Genomic DNA, 26,604 nt, shown 5'->3' on the forward strand with positions numbered 1-26,604 from the left:
AGAAGTAGGAGTGTATGAGGCACTCAACAGTCAGAGTCTGTTACATAGAGAGGCCGATGTTCAGTGGAGAGGGTAGAATCGGAACATGATGGATTGCATTGTTTTGATGACGGCCCTTGTCATAGATGCTGTATTTCCCGACACACATAAGCATGTAACAGCGCAGAGGCTGTGTTACGATGTGGCAGATCAGCTGTTTGTTTTGACATTTCTAAAGTGCTGTCTGATAACATGGTAAACCAAAGTATTTCATATTTAATAAACAGTTATGGTATATCAAAATATGGTGTACACTTTTATTGGTATTTAGCAGTTAGACCTTGTACCACTTGTTTTCTCTGTGGTCCCCGTTCACATTAACACCTAAATCATGTTCCAGTTCTCCTGCCTCTCTACTGTATGTTACACACTGACTCTGCATAACCACCTCATACACCCCGACTTCCACAAACTATGTACTATGCCTTTAAACATATCACTATATTCCTTATGGTGCAGTAAATCTGAGGTCACAATTATATATCAACCAATATTTTGTCTCCTGTAACAATTATGGCTTAAATATGATTTTTATCTCTTATATCTATGTTTTTTTTTTTCGTGCTGCCGTGGTCTGTCTGTGAGGAGCAGATCTCAAAATATAAAGGACAGATTTGGATGAAGTGTTTGGAGGATGTAGGTTATGGCCCAAGGAGAAACACAATAGTTCTTTTTGTTGTAGATCCATATCTTATATCCGGATTTAATTTTTTTTAAAACAACTAGTGGATTTCCTACAATTATCTAGTGACTTGCTGTCTGTGTCTCAGGATCCCTGTGTTTGGTAACCTGCCCTAGTGTGTGTCTGTGTGTGTGTGTGAGGCAGTCTGGTGTGACAAAGCAGCAAACCTGGACCTGACCCTGGGGCTCCATTAATAAAAAACACAGGACCACAAAGTCATACATACTTGGCTGCACACACACACACACACACACACACACGTCTGCAAACACACCATCCAGTGTCACATCACTTGATATTTAGTAAATCTTAGTAAATCTCTGTTGTGATTCAGGCCCCACAGCAGCACTGGCCTCCGTGTCGCCTGGTGACACAAAAACACACCTTTTCCTTGGTTCCACTCAAAAGCAGCACTGTGCTGCACAGTACAGAGCAGGCCAGGGTGATGTCATCATTAAGGCTGGAGAACCTTGTTTTTTTTTAAAAAACAAACAAACAAAAACAAAAAAAAACATGCTGTGTTCAGGCTTGATTCATCGTTTCTTTCTTTTCTGGGCCAGACTACAGCGCAGAGTCGTGTTACATCCCAGCACTGGTGGCCAATTTTTCAAAGGTATACAATTCTTTGCTCAGTTGTGCTGAGACTGAAATAAATGCTTGAAGAACCAGCAGCTCAACAGCACCTGGCATCGAGACTGACATACTTTCTGGCTCGTCAAAGGCAGCAGTGGGTAATTAAGGCAGTTGTCCCTTCAAGATGTTACACGCCAAAGATTTAATTCTTATTTATGCCGTTAACAGGTCAAACAACCTGCTTACAGAGCTTCCATGTCTGTTTTTGTCTGGCTGATTCGCTGCAGAAGTGGCCCACTGTGATGTGATGAAACGCTCTATTTGGGCGGTATAACAACAAGTGGAGGCCCTCTCCTCGGCCTCCACATCAGGACCTGTGCATCGTTGGCGTTGGGCCTCCCCATGGCGTTAGAGGGGATGGGCTCCATGCGGGTCAGCACCCGAGGCTGGTCCTGATGCACCCGACCCACCAGTCTGGCTCTGGAGCCAAGAGGCAGCGACGGATCCACTGCAATATCAACCCTCATCCTCCACTTGATGGTGTGGAGCAGGATCTTTTCCCTGGACGTGGTGTTGAGCGCCACAAGCCAGGTGGTGAAGCTCTGGTCCCGTTTGATGTTAGTGAGTAAGGGTGTGTTGGATTCACTGATTGGCACAGCCCAGGTGACACTTGGGTAGAAATTGTCGTTCATGCTGACAATGAAGCGGGACGGCTTGGAGGTGGGTCCCACGATGGTGACGGTCTCTGTTGTATTCCCATACCAAGGGTAGCTCACGCCGTCTGAGTCACTGATGGCCCTCACCAGACCTTCTCGCAGCTGAGGCAGCTCCCAGCTCGACCTGGAGGAGACAAGACAGTATGAGCCTGCAATGAATGTATGAAGGAACCAACCACTCAATCTTTATTTGTATAGCACTTTTCATACACTTAAAATGTAACACACACACACACACACGCCTTAGTGAAGCTGTTCTTCACTGACTTCAATTTAGCCTGTACCTGAATCATAACCAGTTAACTAACACCTATCCCTATTTTAACCTGACCTCAATTCAAATCTTAGCCTTAAACTTAACCAATTCCTAATAAATGAGGTTCTACCTTATCAGGACCAGGTTTTGGTCTTGATAAGGTCGAACCTGGGATTGGACATTATCTGTTTGCAAATGAGGATACAACAGATATATAGAGATATAGATACATAAATGATAACAGTAATAAACAAATGAAATAAAACAAAATGTCTTCCATATATTGATTCTGGTATCGCCATCCAGTGTTTGTGAACAACATAAGTCAAAAACTAAAGAATGGATTTTGATCAAATATGGATGATGGTTATGGCCCAAGGAAAATAGGGCCTCATACAGATTTGTGTTACCGTGTAGTTTGGTAAATAGGTAAATAAAAAATAAACCAGATTGTGATCCATTGTGGCTATTTTTAGTTTACTTTTAGTTGATTGCACACAGTCCTGGTGTTATTTCTATTAGATCACTGTATCTGCAGCTGGAAACCAACAAACGCATTAATCATGTTAAAGTAAAAAACTGAAGTGACCAGCTGTTTTTACCCAAGAATACAGCTCTACATCACTGCAGCAGGATGCTCATTTATGCTGCATGGGTGAACAGAAAGAAATTTCTGCTGCTGTGTTTAATTTATTACTAATATAAATTACATCTGTTGTTTTTATTCTTTTACATAATTCATGAGCTGGAAAACGCATTTTGTCATCTAACAACAAAAGACGAAATATCAGAGGGATTGTTGTCTTCTTTCTGAGCTGAAGTGAGTCTGACATGCTGTATTGTGGACTGGTAACAATGAGAAGTTGAAATGATGAATTCAACTTTTGTAACTGAATGTCTGAATGATTAAAAAGACGTTGGAAATTTGTGCAAGATGAGGGATGGAAAGTAGAAAATATGTCCAAAATCTGAATAGACAGATTAGGGGTTAGTCTCATGTGAGTGACTGTGAAAGTGAACGACATTACTGTTACACAATCACACTGAAGGAGGAAATATTAGAGACATAAGACTGAGTCAATCACACAATCAATAATGTCCTAAATGAGTTGAATATACACTCTCACTGTGTGTTTACCTGGGAACAGTCTAATCTGCTGATCTGAATCAGCTGTGTGTGGCACCTCGTGAGATCCATAACAAAAATAAACAGAGAGCACCACTGACTTCTAAACTCATTTTAAAGCAAAGACCAGTTTATATTGCTGAAATGTCTTCATTGTGGGTGTCACAATGCTTGACTGAAGACCTTGATATAGATTTTGTGAAGATAGAGTCAAAAATGGCTGCGAAATGGCAGTTTTAAAATAGCTTTTGTTCAGAAGTGGTCAGTTTATATTGAGCTCTATGGAAAAGCTGGATGGTTCTCCTCTCAGTCAGAGAGACACAGTTCAAAGTTTGTAAGTCAGTGTTTCTCAATCCTGGTCCTGGGGACACATTGTCCTGCATGTTTTAGGTGTTTCCCTGCTCCAACACACCTGATTCTAATAAAGGGCTCATTATCAGGCGTCTGCAGAGCTTCCTGATGAGCTGACCATTAGAATCAGGTGTATTGGAGCAGGGAAACTTCTAAAACATGCATGACAGTGGGTCACCAGGACCAGGACTGAGACACCCTGATGTAAGTCACTGTGCTTTGGTAATGACATTGTATGGACTGGATCCATTTGTAGCATGGAACGCATGTACGAGAGTCTTGAAGCGGATGCGAGCAGCTACAGGAAGCCAGTGAAGGGAACGGAGGAGCGGTGTAATGTGAGAGAACTTTGGTAAGTTGAAGACCAGTCGAGCTGCTGCATTCTGGATGAGCTGAGGAGGTCGTATAGCACACGCAGGGAGACCAGCCAGGAGGGAGTTGCAGTAGTCCAAGCGTAAGATGACAAGACCCTGGACCAGAACCTGTGCCGCCTTCTGGGTTAGAAGAGGCCGTATCCTTCTGATGTTGTGCAACATGTATCTGCAAGATCGAGCTGTTGCAGCAATGTTGGCAGTGAGGGAGAGATGGTCAAGTGTCACACCCAGGTTCCTTGCGGTATGAGAAGGAGCTACCACAGAGTTGTCAAGGGTGATGGTCAGATCTTTGGTGGGAGAACCCTTTCCTGGGAGAAAAAGAAACTCGGTCTTGTCGAGATTGAGTTTCAGGTGATGTTCAGACATCCACTGAGAGATGTCGGTCAGACAAGTGGAGATCTGTTCTGCTACGTGTGTGTCGGAACTGGGAAAAGAGAAAATTAGTTGGGTGTCATCGCCATAGCTGTGATAGGAAAAACCATGAGAGTGAATAACAGAACCAAGAGAGTTGGTGTACAGAGAGAAGAGGAGAGGGCCCAAGACAGAACCCTGAGGGACCCCAGTAGCTAGAGGACAGGGTTCCGACACGGATCCTCTCCAGGGTTCTCTGTATGTTCGGTTTTGAAGATAGGACGAGAGTAGGGTAAGTGCAGAGCCTGAGACACCTAGTTCTTGAAGGGAGGAAGTAAGGATCTGGTGGTTAACTGTGTCAAACGCTGCAGAAAGGTCCAAGAGGATGAGCACAGAGAGAGAGGCAGCCCTGGCAGTGTGGAGTTGCTCAGTGACAGCAAGAAGTGCAGTTTCGGTCGAGTGACCTGCCTTAAAACCAGACTGATGAGGATCGAGAAGGTTGTTCTGGAGAAGGTAGGAAGAGAGTTGAATAAATACAGCACACTCCAGAGATTTGGAAAGAAAAGGAAGTAGAGAGACAGGTCTGTAGTTATTTACTTCAGATGGGTCAAGGGTGGGTTTTTTAAGGAGGAGGGTCACTCTGGCCTCTTTAAGAGAGTCAGGAAAGCAACCAGATGATAGAGATGTGTTAATGAGATGGTTGAGGAAAGAAAGAAGATCAGAAGCAATTGACTGAAGAAGGTGAGAAGGGATAGGGTCAAGGAGGCAGGAGGTGGGGCGGGCAGACGTTATTAGGGAAAGAACTTGATCATGAGATAGAGGGGTGAAAGAGGATAGAGAAGGAGATGAATTTGTGGTTGGTGCAGTGGTGAGATCAGGAGGTGGGGTTGAGAAAGAATGTCATCTACTTTTTTTGTAAAGTAGTTGACAAAGTGTCAAGGGTCAAGGAGGTTAGAGAAGATCGAGAAAAGTTTTTTGGGGTTCGAGAAAGAGGATTGAGTTTTAGTCTGATAGAAAGATTGTTTGGTTGCAGAGATGGAGGCAGCGAAGGTGGAGAGAAGAGAATGATAGGAAAGCAGGTCGTCAGGGTGTTTTGATTTCCTCCACTTCCTTTCTGCTGCCCGTATTGTGGCTCTCTCAGCACACACTGAGTCCGACAACCACAAAGGTTCTCTACTAACAATGAACCTTCCACGCAATACACACCTGTGTAAATTGCGAGACGTTCCACTTTTTGTAGATGTTTGAATGAAGTTTGTACACTGAAGCATGTGGAACCAGTATTTCATAGAAACACTGTGTTTGAAGTGTGTTTGGAAGTTGACTATTTCAGAAAGTATGGGATACTACAACAGTGAGCTGAATGTTTTGAAGTTTGAATTTGAATATTGAATAGTGAATATTTTGAAAATGATAACATCTAAAAGTGTCTATGTCAAATATTAAAAAATGGCTCCCACAGAACAACATAGTGTGGGATTATTTGCAGCAAAATGTCAAAGTAAAAATGTGAGATAATGGGAGATTCCTGTTTGTGGGTTTGCTATTTTTCTCCTTTTTATGTCACACGCTGAATTGTAAAGTTGTTTTTCACAAAAATAGTTTGGCATAAAGCATCAAGAAATAATGATTACAATGTCAGCCAGACTGGAAGGAATGGAGGGAGCTTTTTCTGTCTTTTTTCCCTGTCTTCTGTCTTCTTCTGGCATATTCATGTCCATGAGGTTTGCAAAGTTGTAAAAATCTTTGTTTACGAGGAAACTAAGACAGTTTCAACAAGATCAACATGTGAATCCAGACACAAGCTGACGACGAGCAGCCTGTAAATGGCATCTTGTGATTGTATCAGCGGATTATCATCATCTCTATGTTTCAGCCAACAGTCATCCTGTGGCTCCCTTCCATCTATCTGTTGTGCTTTTGTGGCCAGTCTGATGACACTGCACCTCAAAGTGTCATCCTCTCACCCCGTACTCCCACTCCCTAAACCCAGCGGAATTAAACACCCCCTCATACATGCCTTCCAGGGGGTGTGGAGGAGGGGGGGGGGACATGTCTCTGTGGGTACAATTTGAGTGTGAGAGCAGCAACTGTTGTTAAGCTCCTCTAATAGCAGCTCTCCTATTTAGGTGCCAAAGTCACAGGAACAGAATCTGTTGGTGGGCGTTTAAATGAAGAAGGCTGACGAGCACAGTTAACCTGCTGTGTTCACAAATGCTCTGCATTCGTCGCCTCACCTTTTTCGGAACATCTTCCCAAAATTTCCAGTCGATTCAAAAGGAATCTCTCTGTTGAAACTGTTAACCATCTCATGTATGAGAAAAACACTGGACACTTCTAATACTTTAGCTACGATGTGTTATTCTGTTTTCTTTAGCCTCTTTGTGTATTTTATTGTTTTGTTTTGTTTCAATGGTGTCTCCTGTTTGTTGGATAGTAAATACTCAGTAATAGGGCTGGGCAATATGGTCAAAACTTTTCTGTTACCACCCCAGTGTCGTCTTTGTGTGTGTGAGTGTACTGCACTGTATCACTGTGTGGTCCAAAAAATATAAAAACCTATCTTTGTGAGGACATTTTGTCTGGACCCCACAGTTTTAAGGTTAGGGTAAGGGTTAAGTTTAGGTATTTAGTTGTGATAATTAAGGTTAGAGTAAGGGGCTAAGACAGGGGTCTGAAAATCTGTGGCTTGCATCACATCCAATGTCTACGTCAAATGTGATATTGAAAACCAACCCAAATTGTTGTTTGAAATATGGGAAGCCAATTTGGAGTCCTGTCCATCTTTGGATCCACACACTCATGACAATTAAAATCCAAATATTGCTTTATTTATTTCAATTTCATTAAACAATTATGAGGACTAGGTCTTCATAATTATTATATGTTTGTTTTTCTTCCCCCTCCACTTTGTAAAAGGTTGGGTCTAAACAGCAATGAAATGTCAACAGTTATCTTTTTGTATTTCTTAAATTTAATTAATGCAACAAAGTATCAATCTTTTTTATATATATAGTATATCTGTGTATAAACAACTTTACATGTAATATTATCTTCATTTTATGGGTCAAGTGGGTTTTGCAGCTCCAGATTCATTTTATTTTGGTGGAGAGATAACATAAATGGCTCTTTTCATTCTAAAAATTGCAGACCCTGGGCTAAGGAAAGCATTATGTCAAAAGTGTGTCCTCACTAAGATATAACAAGTTTGTGTGTGTGTGTGTGTGTTTGTCTCTCTCTGCAGGTGTGTGAGTGTATCATTGGTTGCAGGTGTGCATGATTGCAGGTGAGTGGGTGTGTTGGTAGATCCTGGGAGCTGATTGGTCCTGCACAGCAGGTTTCAGTATAAAAGCACTGATCATCCCAACTCCAGACTTTCTTGAACCTTTTGGGGGGGAAGTCTTGTGTTTGTGTTTATAAACCTTTAAAGTAATCTGTGTTGTAGAGGTTTTGTAGGAGGGAGTTGTGAGGAGGGAGTCTCTTGTCATGTTGCAGCCAGGTTTTGGACGTGACAATCATAATAAAAAAACACTTTAAAATCAGTGGATAAACATAGTTATTGCACTAAAATGTCAGATAGTAAAAATTGGGGTTTGCTCCTGAGTGAATGTTGAAGAAACCAATAAAATGAAGTGATACATTTAACCCTGGAAACGTTTCACTAATCTTAGGTAAAACATTTATTGTGTTGTGACTCAAAGTGCATTAACATTATAATGATATATACATCTGGCTATTGAATTATTACCAAGCCCTACTTTGCGATACATTTTAATTTCATTATTGCTACAGAACAAGCTCTCATGTTCTCTGGTTTTTTCCTGCACATTTGTTCTTTCAATATATATATATATATATTAAATGTATTATCGGCATATGCTGCATATTTATTTATATGTATACAGGCTTTAAAAACGCGTTTATCTGACGGCATGTCACAGGTGACACTGGTGTGAACTCACATGCCGATGTCTCCATAGGTGTTGTAAAATTCCATCTGGGTACAGGCTTGGATCCAGCCTACCACCCATGTCTCATTGCGTGGAATGGGCGGCATCACAATCCGCGCCGAGGCTTTGAAATAGGGCGTCTTGTACCGAAGTACTATCGGCGAGTTCTCCTCGATGACAGTGGGGCAGTGGTCGATGGTGGCAGACAGGTCGTACACCACGATGTTCTCCCGCTTGATGCGTGACTTGTTACAGGCGATGCTCTGGATGCAGCCCATGTCTGTGCAGGTGAAGGTGATGGTCAGAAGCAGCCAGGTGAGTCTGACAGGAGCAGCGGCTGACTCTAGTGTCAACACGGTGAGGCTGTGCATCAGCTGAGACCGTGCAAAGGTGGCTGCCACCATCCACTAAAGGCCCCAAACTGAATCACAATAAAGCATTAGATGGGTCTAATGAGACCAGGATCCAGGTTTTTGGTCCATCTGCGTCAGCTGGCACCTGCTCTGATGATGATGTCCGGGCACATGAAGCGGCTCCTGGAGTCCGGCTCTGTGATTGACCCCGTGCTCTGAACTCTCTGAGGACCACAGAGAGAAACGTCCTGCAGATATGGAGGAAGAATCACAGAGGGATTTTGTGTCTTCTCTGTTTCAGTTTTCCCTCTTCCTTCCACTCCTTCTCCAACCCCTGCCCGCAGTCTTTAATCCTCCTCTTCTTCCCGCGAGCTGTCATGTCACAAGAGCCTTCGTGTGACCGGCGGACACCGGGGAACCCGGTGGTCGGGCGGCGAGGCTTGTGGATGCGGCACTGAGCATGAGATGCTGCTGTTACTGCTGCTGCTGCTGCTGCTGCTTCCTAAAGCCCGAGCGGTTCCGGTGTCACAGACCGTCATGCCTGTGGACTCGACCGGAGGGAAAACCAGGTGAAGAAACGCAAACCCCCGAGCCCGCGCATCTGTTCTGCTGCTGCTGCTGCTGGTGGAAAAAACCCCAAAAACAAACAGCTTCCTCTCTTCGAGGCAATGAGCTTTAACAGATGTACCGACGGTTAACAGCCGACACACACTGATGAAACAATGCGACCAGGGTTGAAGATGATGATGATGATGAGATAAACATTGTCATAGTAACTGTGCAGCATCCCTCTCCGATAGAAACTGCATGGCTGAGTGTCGCTGTTCAGACTGCGTGGTGCTGAAGATGCTGAGTGGACCAATGGTCGACAGAGGGAGACTCGAGGCGTGGGAGTGCCCGCGTCTCTACACAGTAGTAGCTACGCGAGACTCAGTCTCTCCCCATGTTGGTACAAGGCTTTATTATCCTATATGTAAACCAGACAAGACGCCCAGTGTTAGTGAGGTGCAACAAGTCATCAACCATTTTTAACAACTACGATCACGTGATGTCCTCACACAACATCAGGTCATTGTCCATCATTGATATTCTTTCATAATAAAGGTAATGCAAATAATCTGGAATCAAAAAGAAGTAGTGATCTGCTGCCTCTTTTGTGCAGGAGTGTATTTGATTGGTTGGTGGCAGCCAGACGCCAGTAACGTTATACACTTTTCAAAATAAATGTAGAATCAACTTTATGTTCAAGATGAGAGATAAAATCACATCACTGCAGCAGGAACCTGATGATTAAACATCAACAGACTGAAAATAAAATATCTTAAATATCGACATCAGACTAACTTGCATTTCCATTGTGAGCGTAAACTGACCTGGTCAATGTCAACACTTTATTTTGAAGTCGACTCTTGCTCCGTGCTCTTCCTTCAATTCCGGGTAGGCGGGCTCTCGTGATGCTGATTCATATACAGAGTGAAAACGTCGTTTAATGACTAAAAAACATATGACATTGTCGAGTCTCCGTCAACTCAACAGCAGTATTTTCCAACTGTTTATTATGGTAAGTGTTTTAAGTTTGTTATTTAGCGGGAACCGTCTCCTAGACTGATAAATTACACTTCACATGTGCTTAGCTAGGCTAATCTAAACTACAAGCTAAACTAAGCTAATGGTAACCTGGCAACTGTTCATATCAGGAATAGTTTACTGCATGTTATTGACTTATTTTATATCTACAAAGTGCTCGTAAGTAAACGTCCATTTTAGTTATAGTTAATAAAATTTAACGAGAACATTAAGCATCAATAATACGTCAGTTTTAGATCAGTTTCGTATATGAATTGTTAAAAAAGAACAATGGAAGGTCAAAGATACAGCCTAAAAATCACAAAGTTTGCATAAGTTTGCATCGATAAAAAATATATATTCAAAATGTTGAATGTCTTTATGTTTCTAATATTATTCTACATTTCCACCAGGTATGATGTAAAATGTTCTGTTGTAGCTCTGAAATGTGATTATGTGTGTGCAGGTCTCTACAGACTTTAAAGGCTTAATCCAAAGGTTTTATCATCTTCAGTCAGAGAGAGTCGAGACCTATCGGCTTTTTGACGAGTAAGTTTGGATCTAGTAATGATGTAATGAGTAAATGCTGTGGTGTAGTCATAGTTTATCACAATATTCTTCTTTTGGCTGCTCCTGATTAGGAGGATTTTTGCCTCTGCATCCTTCTCCATCACTCTTGCCACTTTCATGTACCCTTTTAGCACATCCATGTACCTTCTCTTCAGCCATCCTCATCCTTATCCTTTTGTGTGGCGGCACCATCCTCCACTTTCTCATCAAACTCTGCATCTCTTCTGAGGAAGTGCCTTTACCACTGCAAACTTGCCTTGCTCAACACATTTCTTATCCAGCCTTGTTAATTTGGCACCAGTTACCCTTTGTGATACAAACGTGCAACCCTCTTAATTTATCAAGTTTTGGACTTTTACCAAGAGTCAATTATGCAGCCCTAGTGGCTGAATTGCACTTTTTGCAAATAGTCATAGTCAAAAAGTCATGGGCTTCATACATTTCTCCTCCTGTCCTTTTTGTTGTTTTGGCTGTCTTCCAGGGGACATGAGGCCTACTTGAGGACAGGACCCCACTATGACTTTGACCACTACAAGCAGCTGGTTCATGAGATAACGCAGGCCTTCTGTGGTATCTCTAAGGAAGTGCTGGACATCAAGGGGATGCTGCACCATGAGCTCAACAGGCCAGATCTCTCTGAGCACATTGAGAAACTGCAGAGCAAAGAGAAGCAGAAACTTGAGCTGGTATGAAACTTTGTTTAATTATTTCTTAAATCATATTTCACACCTTTTATATTCCAAAGGTTTAGCTTCAAATTTGAACTAAAGTTTAATTTCATGATATTTGAAGGTAATATTGATACATTGTCATTAAGAAAATGACAATGAAGAATTGAATCTTGAATCCTCCACACCTACCATAAGTGATATTTCAGGTTTCCTCTGATGTAATGCAGTTCACAGAAGTTGTTAGTTTTGCTGGTGCAGTTCCTTAGTTTCACCACAAGGAGGCAGAGTTCTTCAGCGAAGCAGTACAGCAAAGATGAAAAATGCCTATAGAAGCCGAGCCACCTATATACACCTGAGCTCCCCCTCTGAGAGCACAGCGACCCCACACACACATTGAGTGAATTACACCAAAACCTCATACCATAATCAAACACATTCGGCTCCTATAATGCCATTAGTGTGAAAATTGCTACAGGCTTTATTCGTCATACTGACACAGTGAAAATGTAGTTGTAAATGTAAATGTGTTTTACCTTCTCGAAGAATCTCCTACTGTAGGGAGAAGTTTCTACTCACCTAGTAAAATGTCACAGTGTCAAGACTCGTCTCACGAGGTCATAGCAAAACACCATGAATATTATTTAAAGTATATATTTGAATTAAATCTAGGATGTCAAATTAAATGTTCATAATAGTTAGGATGTGCATGTGTGCAAATGGGTGTGTTTGTAAAGCAAAAGATTAAATGTAAGACAATATAATCAAACCAGGTTGTGTGCTTGTACAGAAGAAAAGTCACAACAGAGAGAGAGGGAGAATAGTCTCAGCCAACTTAAGGAACCTGACAGTGGCTCATTTGGTATCCTCTTGTCGTGCCTTAGGCTGAGGGGGCTGTTTGTAAACTGACGCAGTCTACATCCGTTTGACCACTTTGAACATTAGCTGCACCAAGCTAAGATGCCTTATCTGATAAAGCTCACTGAAAGCACCAGATAAAGGCTAACATAAAAGTCAAAGTAGGAAGTGCACTCGTTGCTGTAATTTGTTACAGAAACTGTCCCCACGGGTGCTCCAGGTAAATGAGTTGTCAATAAAAGCATCAATATATTCACAGAGCTGTGAGATGGTTTCATTGTATATGACCACAAGCCTGTGGCCACTGATTACTCTGTGATGGTGTGAAGTCCACACAGGCCTCCTGTGCTGAAAGTTCTAGGTTTTAAAAGGGTCCAATCAACTCTCATCCAAACCTGGGAGTGCCCCGATGAGCACTACCTTTTAATAATGAAAGGTTGGACAGTAAGTTCATTGGGCTTCTTAAATAAGAGACACAACTGTACTACTTTAAATGCACAAAGATGCACATTTCTCACTCTCTGACCTAAAGCAGCCTTTGCTCTTGTCATATAAAGTCAAATACTTGACAAAAGGTATTGTAAAAGAAAATCATTTAAAATCTGTAAAACCCAAAATATTGCGTAAATTCTTTACTAAGCACATGTACCACTACTGTTATGTGGCCAGAATGTGAGGGCTGCAAATCTGCTACATTGCAGTAATCACATCAGCTCTGCAGACTCATTTTAAAAAGAATCACTTTTATTGTGAAAAACTCAAAGTAAAAGCAGTAGCAGTTTTTTTTGAGTTAGGTGATGGCCTGTTTATTCCTTCCTTTATAGGTAAAGGGTATTTGTTACACTGTAAAAACCTCGTTTTTGGTGGATGGTTAAGGCAACAGTACAATGACTAAGTTGTGTAGATATTGATGCCCACTGCTAAGTAAACACCATTTCAGTTCAGTTGAAGTCTGAGTTCAGTTCTGGTGTTACAAGGTTAACAAGCCCCGGTGGTTCTCCTCATTCTTGAAGACTCCACATCTCCTACATCTGGTGCTCAGCGTTGATGTGTAGCACTTTTGTATCGTTTTACGTAAAGCTTTTTATGAAGCTTTTATTATCTCGGAGTTCTTCCTCTGTCTCTGCTGATGAATGGTTTGCATAAATCTTGTCTGATGTGCCTTCTCAACAGACGGCCAAGCTGCAGCTGGCCAGGCAGCGGGCCCAGGATCACCCGGAGGAGGAAGGCTGTCAAGAAAAGATTCAGGAGATCAAGCACGAGTAAGAGCAGCCATTGTAACCCCTGCGTTTACTGTGTTGACTCCCCACTGACCCATTTACTCACTCACTTTCAACCTGCTGTCAGCTGTAGAGCTGCTTAGAGTAGGGCTGGGTATCAAACTGCAGCACTTTAGTGGTATCAACTGGTAATCGTACTTCCTCTGTATCACCTAATATCAAAAAAAGGTTTTTGGCACCTAAGGAGTTAATCTTATGAGCACCAGTGAGCCAATAAGCACACAGAGTGCATCACGAAGATCTAAAGTGACATGAAAGTTGCTCAATGTTTGATTGCAAGAAGATGACCAGGCCAGCTTAAATGAAATGATTTTACTTTATTGTGTAATGTAATTTTAATCATCAAAATCATTTTTACTCAATACCCTGCCCGAGCTCAGAAGCTCGTGCACTTCCCGTGTCTAATTTAACAGCCCGTCCTTTGTTACCACTGTAATTTGTGTTTGTGTTGAAAAAAAATTGTTGTAGATTAACAGAAAAGCACTAATTCTTTTTACATTCGTTTTCTAATAAATGTGTGTCTGTATTCTTATCTTCTCAAGAATCATCAAGAACAAAGAGGCAATCAGTGAGATCATGCAGGACTTTAAATATGACTCAGAGGAGAGTGATTGACAGGGCCGCCCTCTCATATCACCACAGGTTCACTGAGCCCTGCCGCAACTTTCATCTTGGATTCCTCAGCTGCAATTATTGACTCCCTCACCCCCACCTGCCCTCTGGCTCCACCCTGCTTGCTGCTGCAGTCTTATTCCACCCAGGGGGCTTTTCACAATCTGTGTGTGTGTGCGCATGCTTCTGTCAGGAGATGTGTGCTTGTGTTAATGCGTGCCGCAGCAAAAGAAAAAGTAAAGAAAATGCTTATATTTCAGTGAAAATGATGAATGATGAATGGGGAAAAATGTTTAATAATATTACAACGTATGAGACATATCTGTGTACTCAATGTTATATTTTTGAAAATAAAAACACATAACAAGATATTTTCTGCTCTTTTCTATACATTTCATACACTGTATGTTTCAGAATTGACCACAAGTAAAGCGTATAACTTAAAAAAAGAAAAATCCATATTGCTTAAATATACATTTATAAAAATATATAGTATCAAAATGTATGTTCAGACACTCTTTGATATGTGCACTTAACAGAAAGTAGAGCATTTATGATTTATGTACTGGGGTTTAATAACTACTTACTCTGATTTAACTACACTAATAATACAAAACTGTATATTTGATGTTTTATAAGTTCTCATCAAATTGATCAATTGGGATATTGCTAAACTTTTGTAATGTACTAAACATTATACATTTCACATAGATTTGTTTAAACCTCTACAAAAGTACTAATGTTTGTTAATTACCACTTTACAAAAGGTTATTACAATTATTGACCCGCAAACACAGACACCCATGTCATGTTATTGCCACTGAAATACATCATATGTTATGTTTTTAACATGCTTGAGTAATAGTTACCATTTGACATCATTAAAACATATTTTTATTAACTCCGTAAGAAGCCCGAACTATAACCATAACTTCATTCTTTATACATGGACTAAAAAGTGCAGTTACTGAGGGCATTAATGTAAGTGTGTGAGTGTGTGTGTGCAAAGACCAGCGGAAATATTAGAGAAAAGGCTTCATTGTCTCACTTCAGTTATCTTCCACTCGGGCCCTTTAAACTCGCGGCGGATGAGACTAAACGCTGCAGTATCCCTCAGCCAGGGCGGTGGACCTCTCCCACAGCTGGGACGCTCCAGGCCAGTTGTCCATCAGTGTTTGGTGAGGCTGTTCTTGAATTAAAAAAAAACAACAAAACACTGGCGGTGCTATGAATTATCATCTTGAAGAATCTGAAAATACAAAAGCAGAAAATTGGGTCATTTACAATAATCAAGATAATTGCTCCATGTCTGGATTCCACGTTTTTCTCCCCATTCTCCTTTTGCATCATCTCTTTCGAAGTCTCTGTGCATCATTCCCACTCCCCTGACACTTTTCTCATCATCTCTAATCAGTGGGAAGTCGTCACATTTTGAGAACAAGGACATTATTCCAGCACAAAAAAACTAAATATATGTCAGTTGAAGTGAGTGTTTGTGAGAGTTCAAGGAGGGAACAGCAGAGGTCTGAAATCCTCGCAGTCACATAAACACAGAGGAGATGCCGAGGCTCTGTGTGCCATTTGGCCTGAGTTATTTTCGTGAAAGGGGGTTTCTTAGTGCCAAGAGGGGAACAAAACACAAACGGAACCCATCACAGTGGGCTGTTAATTACATTTGCATGTTCATCTCTCTTTGTTGTGGTCATCAGCTTAAGATCAGACGTATACATTGTTAAAATACGTAATAAAATCAGAGTCTCGTGACTAGCGGCGGATCCACTTTTCTGCCTCGATCACTTGAGCCAGTAAAGTGGAAACCGCATGTGTTTTTTTTACCTGATCACAAAGTATGGACTGAAACCTCACAGAGACAATCAGCCCTGCTTGTGTTTGTAAAAATGCTGACCACATGGCATAACAAAGGGCTCTGTCAGAGATTCAGTGGAGGTCGTGAGTGCAGCAGTGGCTGTTAAATGGTCCAGTGAGTAACATTTACAACTGTTCATTGGCAGAAATTGAATGTACAGTAGAGCTTTTTTGTCACTGTTAAAAGAAGAGAAAACAATGGCATTACAGAGCTCACCCACATAAAAGAACTCCAGTAATTAAAATAAGAGGTATAACAAATAGTATAAAATTAGTATAAAGAAGAAATGATTAATTACACCTGTAAGGATATTATATATTCCATGTCAAATATAAAAATAATGCACATTAAAGTTAAAAGTTTCCATTGCATGCCTTATGCCAATTATTGCAAGGAATTGATGATGAACCGCAGACAGTGAGCTCCATATTGAGTCCAGATTCATGTATGTATATGTATGGTTTTAAAAACTGATTTGGTTTTCAAAGCTTCTTATTTTTGGCTGGGGCCTTGATGTAGGTGGTCAGAGCATGCGTTCACTCATTATTACAAACTTGACCTTCTACTGTGTGTATTTTTTTTAAGAAAGTGAAAATAAATAGAGATTCTGCTTACCTACCTGGTTGCGCGTTTTGTGCGATTTCTGCAGCCACACCCGCCACTGGTCGTACAGTTTGATTGACATGCCACTGCAGCCATACGCGTGCTTGCGGACCCAACCGAAGAACTGCTTGAGTTCCCGCCGCAGGGTGGAGTTCTGCTCACTGGGCTTAGAGTCACAGGAGCCGCTCTGCAAACGCTCTGGGAGGGGAGAGAATGGGTGGGTCGTGGGGGGGAGGGGGAGAGAGAGAGAGAGAGAGAGAGAGAGATAAAGAAAAGAAAAGAGTGAAGGAATGAAAAACAGCATCATGGTCATAGTGAGGACGTGTGTTAGTTACAAGATTATGAATTATGAAGGAAATTGTCACGTTTTCGCTGCCTACCTACACTGAATAAATCTTTGATGGATCACATTTAGTTCACATATTTGTGAGTTCACAGAGGATGACCTGTAATTTTCCTACTTTTATGTTGCGTGTGCACACACTTGTAAACACGGCTGACGACTTGTTTTATTAACCCAATACCTCTTCAGATAATAAAATGTCAAAACAGTGAGAAACGTCTCTTTGTGGATTTTCATTTTAGAGGAAGGGGAAATGAATTTCTTCTAATATCAGGGATAAAATTGCTTTTCAACACTAACGTATCGACAGACCGGAAAGAACAAATCTGCGTGTGTAGCTTGGAGGACTCTCAGAGTTCCCCAGTAAGCATTTATGAAGATCAATGTTGTTTAATCGGTGGAAATGTTTTCTCAGTTTAACATCTTAAACCGTGGAGGTGATGTACTCACATGCCTGTGGAAACCGGCTACTGAAAGTCATAAGACTGCCACGATCGGTTCTTTATGGCAACAACAGAGCTCCGATAACAACTTCCTCCCTCTGAAGTAGAGTAAATACCACATAACCTATGTAACTCATTATCTCCTCCTGCTGCTCACAAACCTGCTTCCACTCAAGCTTTATAGGTCCTGTGTGTGCCTCAAACAGACAACCAGCTTTTTAACTTGATCAATCTTTGAAGCCAACAACAAAAATCTATCAGAAGTCCCCCTGGCTCTCTGCAGCTCCTTCTCATCCTCTGCTGGGAGATCTCTATCAAGGTATGTGATGTTTGCCTTCTACTGCGTCACATGCGGTTTACATCTGCTTGTCCAGGATGTTGAATCAGGGACAGGGACATTGTTTTCCTGACTTAAATTGGCAGATAAAGGTGGATTTCTTTAAGAAATGGGAAGAATGCTCAGGATTGTGGGCATCACAGACATTTGGGAAGGATTTAAAGGCCATTTAAAATGTGAGACAGCCAAGAGAAGGAAAGACTATGATTATACATTTAAACATTTGGTGAACTGTGACTGGGCTGTCCACAAACTAAAGCCCATTTTATGTAGTATTGTTCCAAATGCAGTGCTATTTTTATCATTGTACTGCCATATTTTACATCATGTCCTCTGTAACATATGTACCAGTGCTAGGAGTGGAGGCTGCAGTTGGGTGACTCCAGTCACTCCAGATGCCGGCTTTCCTTGAACCATAGATGCCCACTGGGTTGCACCTAACCTGGACAAAATAGACTGTTCCAGGTTGGAGGCCGGCCAGCCGACATGACGTCTGGTTGCCAACATCATCCACCACCTGGGATGCACAGCAAATGGCAAAGACTCAAAATACACGACACAAAAACGGAAAAGAGATCTGCTGCGACTTTTTATCCCTATAATTCATCATACTCCACTGCATGTGTGTGTGTGATTGGATTTGTTACCTCTTTAGGACCTTTTCTGAACCAGTCAGGACCAGCAGTCCTCATGGAGACCAAAACCTGGCCTGAATGAGTCAGAACCTCATTTCTGAGGAACTGGTTAAATGTAGGGCTAAGTTTGAACTGTGGTTCGTTTGAAGTCAGGGTTAGGCATTAACGAGTTATGGGTTAGTCTCGTGTGTTTGAACTACCTTCCATTCAGTGCTGTCCTCCAGTCTGTAGCGGATCTGATACTTGGCCTGAAACAGGATGTCCTTGAGCTCGGGGGGGCTCGCCCAGCGGACTGTCAGCTGGTCTTCGAGGTCCCCAACGCGACTCACCTGCACGTTGGCAGGAGGGTCTGTGGTCACTGGACGCACGAGGACAAGTGTTAGAAGGTTTGATTCCAGCAGAGATACAGTACGTGGAGCAGAGTGACCTCGTTTTAAAACCACAATCAGGAAACTGTCTCTCTAAAAAAAATAAATACAGAAAAAATCTATTGTCTGAAAAAAAAAACATTACAAAGTTACTGTAAGCATTTAGTGCAGTGAATGAAAGTGCATTATTGAAAGTGCAGTGTTAGGGTCAGACTTTACTTTCTGTGGAGAAAAGACTTGGATGAAATAAAACTGAACCCACTACGATAAAGTGTGCAAACACATGAAGTGCTTTGAAGGAGAGAGACAATGATGGTGAAGATAAAAGAAGGCAGACGAAGGAAGGAACTTGTCTTGTAAAAGTGTTTTCTGTTTGTTACTTTAAGCCGGCGTGTGTGTGTGTGTGTGTGTGTGTGTGTGTGTCTCAGCTGATGTACTTTATTTGTTCGACTACATTCAGCTAGAGGTGAAGAGGAAAAAACCAGGTCACAACAAATAAAAGTTTATTATGTGTATGAGACACCACTCCTTCAAAAACACTCAGGTCATCTGTTTGTCAGTGTGCACTGAGGATGAATGGAGGGAGAGAAGAGGAAGTGAGAGAGGAAATGGAGAAGAAAACCAGAGAGAAAAATCACCTGAGAAACTCTTTTCAACTAAACTCTTTTCAACTAAAAAACTGGAAGAGTCACAGCCTGAACCTATAACACAGTTAAGCATCGAGCTGGAGAGAGTCCACCATAAAAATAAATCCGCTGTCCCTGGAGACGTGTGGTGGCCATATGCAGGAGAGCTTCAGACAGGGAGGAGAGGGAAGGAAAGACGAGGGACGTATACAAAAGAAAAAGGGAAATAGTTCTGTTGATTAACCTCCAAGAGTTAAAGCTGTAATGCGCAACTTTTAAATATAAACAAATGTCCGCTGGAATCAAACCATTGTCAGATGACTAGAGCGTGGATACCCGACCCTACACGACCAAAACAAAAATCCAGAAATAATTGTGGGGCTCGGGCTGGGTTCAACTGACATGGTAATAAAAGTTCCATGAGGGAAAACTGAGAGTAAAATAAGATGAATTGTTGATGAATCGCTTTATTGAAAATATGGTGTAAACATTCAATAAATAGATGTGTAACGAGTAAAGTGACAATAAGTAGAAACTGATGTGTTTAGAACCGGGGGCAGTGAACGCAACACACACAGGTTATTGAAGCCATCCATGAATGCTATTCTTTTCCCCCCACAACTCAAAATAAACCGTCACGGTTGGATTATGTAAATAGTTATCTGTGGTTACAGTTCAACGAGAGTTAATGAAGAGGAACTGATTGTTGTTATTGATGTGTCTAAAATGTTGTTATTCTTCCTCCAGGACACAACAACAACAACTTTTGTTATTTTATTTTGACAACGACAACAGTCAATGATTGCGGGCAGCACACGCACACACATGCACAAAGACACACACTTTTCTCCTCTTAGAAAGCTCGTGATCTCTCTAGATCTTGACATTCATGCACTGCGTAAAAGAAGCCATTTGTTTTATGTCGAGCAACTTTGCTCTAGTAAAGCGCGACAGCAGTAAACAGGTTGGAGGTTGAAAACACAAAGAAAGCTTTCTGAAGTGATTTCTACTGCCCAGAAAAACCCAAACTGTTGTTCAGCAGTTTGACAGCCTCTGCTGCTGCATACACACAAATGCTCCCTCAGTCACGTCTAATAGCACTGCTTGACAGAGCTTGTTTGAAAGGACGTAGCGCACAAAAGATTTAGATTATGATCATTTCTGTTCACAAGGAGGCAAAAGAATAACATCAGCAACTACGACAATGACCACATGTTATGCACTGCAGCTTGAAACTAAAGACAAACAATGTGAGTCTTACTCACCTACATCCAGGATGTCCAGAGTGGTGATGTCAGAGGATGTCGAGCCCAGCTGATTGGTCGCTTCAACCCAGATCTCATACGGGGTGAAGAGGGCGAGGTTACGGGGGATGTAGCAGGAGTAACGCTGCTTACCCGTGCTGTAATTTTCACACTCCTTCTCTCTGCCGTACCACCTGCACCAAAGCAAATTAAATAATAATAAAAACAAATCTTTTTTGTCTTTGCAGTCTCTGCAAACACTATTTTTAATGTGCACAAAAACAAAGCAACAGCCTGCAGCCACTGAGGGTAACTGTACGTGTCACACACTCTACCTGAGTGCTGCGGGACAAGGTGATCACCTGTGAGCTGCAGCAGGTCTCGGACGCTCACCTCAGTTTGTACTTGAGCGAGTATTTAGTTCGGATGTGGGTTTCACCGCGGCCGCCCGGGCTCCACTTGCAGCTCAAGTCCTTGGCATTGCGAGACCAACACGATAAATTGAGTGGTTTTTCTGGAGGCGCTGGTGGGGAAAAAGAGCAGCGGGAGATTTTTTTTTAACAAACTATTGTTCACATTATAAAACAGAAACAGAAGATCATTTGAAGATAAATTTGAATCCTAGCACAGAATGGTGTGGATTGTGAGAGATGGAGAGAGAGAAACACAGCATGAAGCTAAATGTTCAAGTCGATACTAGAGCTGAACCATTTGGGGAAAAGAATTTAATTGTAATTTTTATGATGTTTTGCGACTTGATTTGTGATTTTTCAGCTGAGCTTCATTTAAATATTCACTGTGTATCAGATTTAAAACAAATGATGGTGCATCACCACACAACCCCAATAAAACATTAACATATGTGTGTCCATATATTCATTTAAACTACTTCCATCATGTATGAATCCATTTACACTTACATGGAAAATAAAGCAATCAAAAGTACAATAGAATTGCTGATTGTGTTGCTGAGTTACTGCACAGTCACGTCCGCACGTTCTCTCCCAGACTCTTATAATATGCACATTTGAAAGGTCAAGATGCCAAACACATGATTTGTGAGGTCACCCTGACATTGACCCCTGACCACCCAAATCTTAATCTGTCGGTCAAGGTGAACATTTGTGAGGATTCTTTAAACATAAGCATTCACAGTTTAGTGCGGTCACAGTGACCTTGACTCGTCCTTTCATTCCATTCACTTTATCCTTTAATGAATGTTTATGCCACATGGAATCAAATGTCCTTGTGTTTATTCTTACCTTTATATTTGAGTGTTTTATTTTATATATATCTGCCTAGAGATGTATATATGTAAATGAATCAATGTCTATAATCTGGCTAAATGTTCATTAATGTGCAACGCTCCTATTAAATATGTGAATGCAAATGTCTGCAGAAGTCTCTCCTGACAATATTCTCAGCATTTGTCCATGAGTTCATCAGTAGCCGGTTGAGTATAAACGAATAACAGAATGAGTAAGAAAGATGATTTAAGGCTGAAACATGCTTTTATAACAAGCTCTCTTCATCAGGGCTGAACCATTTATCCTTTTCAAATCCAAACGGCAATTTAAAACAATGCAATTAGCACAATGACCATGTAATTGTTCTTTGTTTCCTATTGTTCTTATATGCCACTTTAAAACATTTTTATTGAACATGTTAAAGCAGTTCAGCTGTTCAAGCTCTCATCCTTGCATTTGGGTACAGTATTTAATATTTTGATGACGTCTTGTGTCGTAATGCTGCATCTTTTTCTTTATAACACAGCATGAACTTACATGAAGCTTGACTTAAAAAATAAATAAATATATATATATATACATGTATGTATATATATATTTATTTATATACATACATATATGACAATTTAAATTGCTTACATCACTGCGTTGGCTGCCTGTCTTTCAGAATTGATTTTAAAGTTCCTTTATCATTTTAAAACCCTAAATAATTTAGCACCTGATACATCAGTGACCGTCTATGTCCAAATAAAAATCCTCAGATCTTTGCGTTTAAAAATTCCTGAAGTGTCCCACAAGCGATCTGCTGAGGTTCGGCTCTGTTTTTTAATGGTCCCACACTTTGGAACACCCTCTCTTTAAAGCATCCTTGTCATTTTTAATGACAACGTCAGTAACATTGTGTTACAATGCCAGAACCTGATTTGATTGTTGTTTCATTTTATTTTATATAATCATACTAACTCCAAAAGTCATTTGTCGCCACATCAGCCGTTCACAACTGTCTGCACTGGAAAAACAGTAAAAACACAAAGCCTCCACTTACTGCCCACGTAGAGACAAGAACCACCCAGGACGTGTCCATCTGCTGCGTGACACACCAGGTTGTCTCCAGACTTCTGCCGAGAGCCGTTCAGGTTGTGAAGGGTGACGCTCAGAGTGTTGGAGGACGCCGCGCTGTAGGAGCTGCTGGACAGACGCAGGCCGTTCAGCGTCCAGTACAACGTGCCGGCGTGGAGGCCAAGCTCTGGACTCAGCGAGCACGTGACCGTCAGGCTGGAGCCGATAAGCAGGACTGGATCCTGAGGGGAGACCACGGCCACATCTGAGTGATGGACACACAAACACAAACAGGTTGAATAGGTCTTCACATGATCAGTTACAGATCAACAGTAAATCATGTTGAACTCAAAATGATATCACACAACAACAAAGAAAACCTGAAATTAAGATGAACATGGAAACGACACATTGATTATATCAGAGGAGAGATTCCAAAATCATTAGCACTCAGACCGAGGAAAATATGAAATAATACGGTTTTGCAAAAACATAACCACAAACCTGTACTTCCATATTTATCCGACTGTGTGGAATCAACATTTAAAAAAACTCAGTCCTACAATAGAAAAGAACCGTACACATCATTAATAAGGCGGGTGATTATTAATAATACAACTCCATTGTTTATAATTATTCCCATATTTTCAGTCAATATTAAGTAATTTCCAGAGGTTCTTTAAGATGCGTGTCTATGGAAAATCAATCCATGTATATTTTAAATGAACTTGTATACATGCGTATATCTAAATGTGTGTCTACTTAAATGTATATGTGTATTTACTCTGCCTTTTTTTATAATATACATAGAACAGGCAGGTACTTTGCATCAGTCTTTGCCTTTTCAGTCACTGCTGAGTTGGAATTGTTTGTTTTAATCTATGCCGTTTGCATTTGTGTGACTTAATAAAGTACGGCTGCTAAAATAGTGGCTTTTTATTTTATGGATCTATTGCATCCCATATGAGATATTTTCCCTTTAAATTCTTTGTGTTCCTTGTTATTTTTAAAGAATCAGGTGATCATTCAATGAATTTATGTCATTCTATAGTAACTTTCCTGTGTGGACGCATCGTTTCAGTGTATTTTCACAACTATATAATCTAATCCACATTAATCCACAGCAATAACTCCTCTCCAACACTCACTGGACACGTTACTCTCCTTCCAGTTCCAGCCAACAATAATAACTCCAGTCAGAAATCATTTCATACACCAAACTCTGGAATGACATTCCTTAAAAAACTAGAGCAACTACCCGAGTCCTACCCGTGTTTTGCTGCCTAGTTTTTGTTTTTTTCTTTACATTCCAATATATCATTTAAACACTGTATTTAAATGTTTCTCCAGATCAATCAACTTTGTATTTTATGCCGTTTATTTCTCAACAATTCTTCTTTTCTCCTTCTTTGTTGGCATCTGTCATGTTTCATTACTGTCTCCTCTTTCTTCAGCCTTGTGTCCAAACTGGACCTTTGGTTTAAGAATTGAACACATTTTCAGGTCTTGAGATGAAATACTAACAAAATACTAAGTAGTAAGCAGCAGCAGCAGCAGCAGCAACACTGCACCACCTCAGCACATATTTATGACCCTGTAATGAAATGGATTTATGGAGCCTCAGAAAGGTCACCCCGGTTTGTGCTTTTCCATCCTGCGACCCTTCTTAGGTTTAAGTTTACCTGTATGATTGATGTGCATGACAAAAAGCCCTGTGAGTGTGTGTGTGTGTGTGTGTGTGTGTGTGTCGCTGAGGTTCCTCTGCAGAGGTATAAGGGCCACTGTGCCGCCGCTGCTGCTGCTGCCGCTGCTGTCTTTTCTGTTTTTATCCTCACTGGATTTAGTGACATGTAATATTGTGATTAAGGTTCACAATATAACATATCACTGAAGCTGTGTGAAAACCAAACTGGAGCTGACACCTTTATTATTGTTGATTTTAAAATGTTTTCTCAACATTAAGAGCTATTTTCTCACAGTCAAACCAGTCACTACTGTAATTTACTGTCTCTTATTTGAGTAAATATGTTTAGTGGGATGATTATGTGTATGAAATTGACCATTCAAATACTTTTAATAGTGTAATGTTTTTAACATGATTTTGATCTTTTTGATTCTCATTTTTCTTTTTTTTTATTCTTTGTTTATGTTGTTTATTTCTATGCCTGCCTTGAATTGCTCTTGTTTCATTTTGTCATATAAACAAACTTTATCGATATGTTGTTTATTCCAATTTCACTTATTTCAACTGGGAATGTATGTGATTAAAATACAGTTGTATCCAAAAAAAAAAAAAATACATGTTACAAACATGAATATAAATAAATAATAATAACATGTAGTTGACATGTGAATTATTATTGTGAAGCATTTTCCTTCATGCAGCAGAGCTGTTGGATGTTGAGTGAGTGACAGCTCGTCGGCTTCCTCCTCCTCCTCATCATCACTGTGTCTAATAAGCATCTTTCTCACTATAATTAGTCACCATTAGTATTGATGAATGTGCTCACATACAAATGCATCTGGAATCATTTCAGAGGGAAACGTGATGATGTTTTTTCATTTTCATTTCATTTGTTTTCAGTTATAAGCTGAATGTTTTCAAAATACAAAAAAAAAAAAAAAGCACAATTGTTGTTAATTTACACAATTTTTCTCCTTTTGAATTATCATGGTAATTTGTCAGGTGTTTACATTTCTCCATAGCAAAGATAAACGTGTTTAAATCTATTGTATCGTGTGACAAAGTAGACAATTACAAATAGGATTGTTGATGCTGGATCAACCGTGACAGATGTTTATGGTTCGTTAATAATTGTTGTGGGTGAGCTGAAGACACCTGGGGAGAGAAATTACTCATCTGTTTTTGATTAAGTTAAACAAGTGATTAAAACCAGTGAGCCCTGCTCGGAGTTGGATACACACTGCACAGGAGGTGCAGGAAGACTCTGCACCTCCTGAGGGAAACTACAGCAGATCTGTCAAAGTTTGGTACTTACGCGTCGAGGAGAAGAGCACATGTGGAACGAGGAGGAGCAGGAACATGAAGGAGAACATGACTCTTTCTGCTGGTTTCCTTCTCCACTGTCCACAGACGCGCGGTGGAGACACGGGAGTAAAGTTTAGGAAGAGGAGGAGGAGGAGGAGGAGGAGGAGGAACCGCAGCGGCTGATCGCAGGAAAAAAAGGTGACTCCTCAGTGAAATCAGTGGCAGAGAGAGAAACCACCAGGTTTGATTCCTTTAAACTCCATTGTGACACCGCTCTGCTTCCCGCTGCTCCACCTCCTCTGTTTGCGCACAGTCCCAAGTCATTATTGCGCTTCAGTCTGTCCCCTCCCAAATACACACCCACAATACACACACACACGCGTGTAATACAATAAGCAACATGCAGCCTTTAAAGGTCCAGTGTGTAACATGTAGGAGGTTTTAATAAGATATTTAATATACTAGTCATAAGTGTGTTTCTTTAAGTGTCAGTCTTGTAGAAAGTACCTTAAAGGGAT

At 41.0% G+C, this 26,604-nt stretch overlaps 3 protein-coding genes across 4 annotated transcripts; 1 reads left to right on the forward strand and 2 right to left on the reverse strand.

Moving 5' to 3' along the window:
- Nucleotides 1-1,230: 1,230 nt before the first annotated feature.
- On the reverse strand, nucleotides 1,231-8,789 carry fam78bb (family with sequence similarity 78 member Bb). Its single transcript, XM_044044832.1, has 2 exons — nucleotides 8,431-8,789; nucleotides 1,231-2,134 (listed from the first exon to the last, which is right to left on the reverse strand). Exons 1-2 carry the CDS (start codon nucleotides 8,787-8,789, stop codon nucleotides 1,612-1,614), a joined length of 882 nt encoding a protein of 293 aa, XP_043900767.1. The 3' UTR covers nucleotides 1,231-1,611.
- Nucleotides 8,790-10,180: 1,391 nt separating this feature from the next.
- rex1bd (required for excision 1-B domain containing) lies at nucleotides 10,181-14,696 on the forward strand. The gene is made up of 5 exons (XM_044044833.1): nucleotides 10,181-10,332; nucleotides 10,804-10,886; nucleotides 11,389-11,593; nucleotides 13,607-13,695; nucleotides 14,256-14,696. The coding sequence occupies exons 1-5, from the start codon at nucleotides 10,261-10,263 to the stop codon at nucleotides 14,326-14,328; spliced, it is 522 nt and encodes a 173-aa protein (XP_043900768.1). The 5' UTR covers nucleotides 10,181-10,260; the 3' UTR covers nucleotides 14,329-14,696.
- Nucleotides 14,697-14,723: 27 nt separating this feature from the next.
- On the reverse strand, nucleotides 14,724-26,365 carry crlf1b (cytokine receptor-like factor 1b). 2 transcript variants are annotated; one of them, XM_044044830.1, is made up of 8 exons: nucleotides 26,097-26,365; nucleotides 23,084-23,362; nucleotides 21,185-21,314; nucleotides 20,813-20,985; nucleotides 18,754-18,911; nucleotides 18,267-18,435; nucleotides 16,812-16,993; nucleotides 14,724-15,574 (listed from the first exon to the last, which is right to left on the reverse strand). In XM_044044830.1, exons 1-8 carry the CDS (start codon nucleotides 26,152-26,154, stop codon nucleotides 15,551-15,553), a joined length of 1,173 nt encoding a protein of 390 aa, XP_043900765.1. In that variant the 5' UTR covers nucleotides 26,155-26,365; the 3' UTR covers nucleotides 14,724-15,550. The 2 variants fall into 2 exon arrangements, with proteins under 2 accessions (XP_043900765.1, XP_043900766.1); XM_044044831.1 differs by having other exon boundaries at nucleotides 16,808-16,993.
- Between the last annotated feature and the right edge of the window lie 239 nt (nucleotides 26,366-26,604).

The sequence above is a fragment of the Solea senegalensis genome, linkage group LG14 (genome assembly GCF_019176455.1).
Source record: "Solea senegalensis isolate Sse05_10M linkage group LG14, IFAPA_SoseM_1, whole genome shotgun sequence".
In the NCBI taxonomy this organism is placed as follows: domain Eukaryota; kingdom Metazoa; phylum Chordata; class Actinopteri; order Pleuronectiformes; family Soleidae; genus Solea; species Solea senegalensis.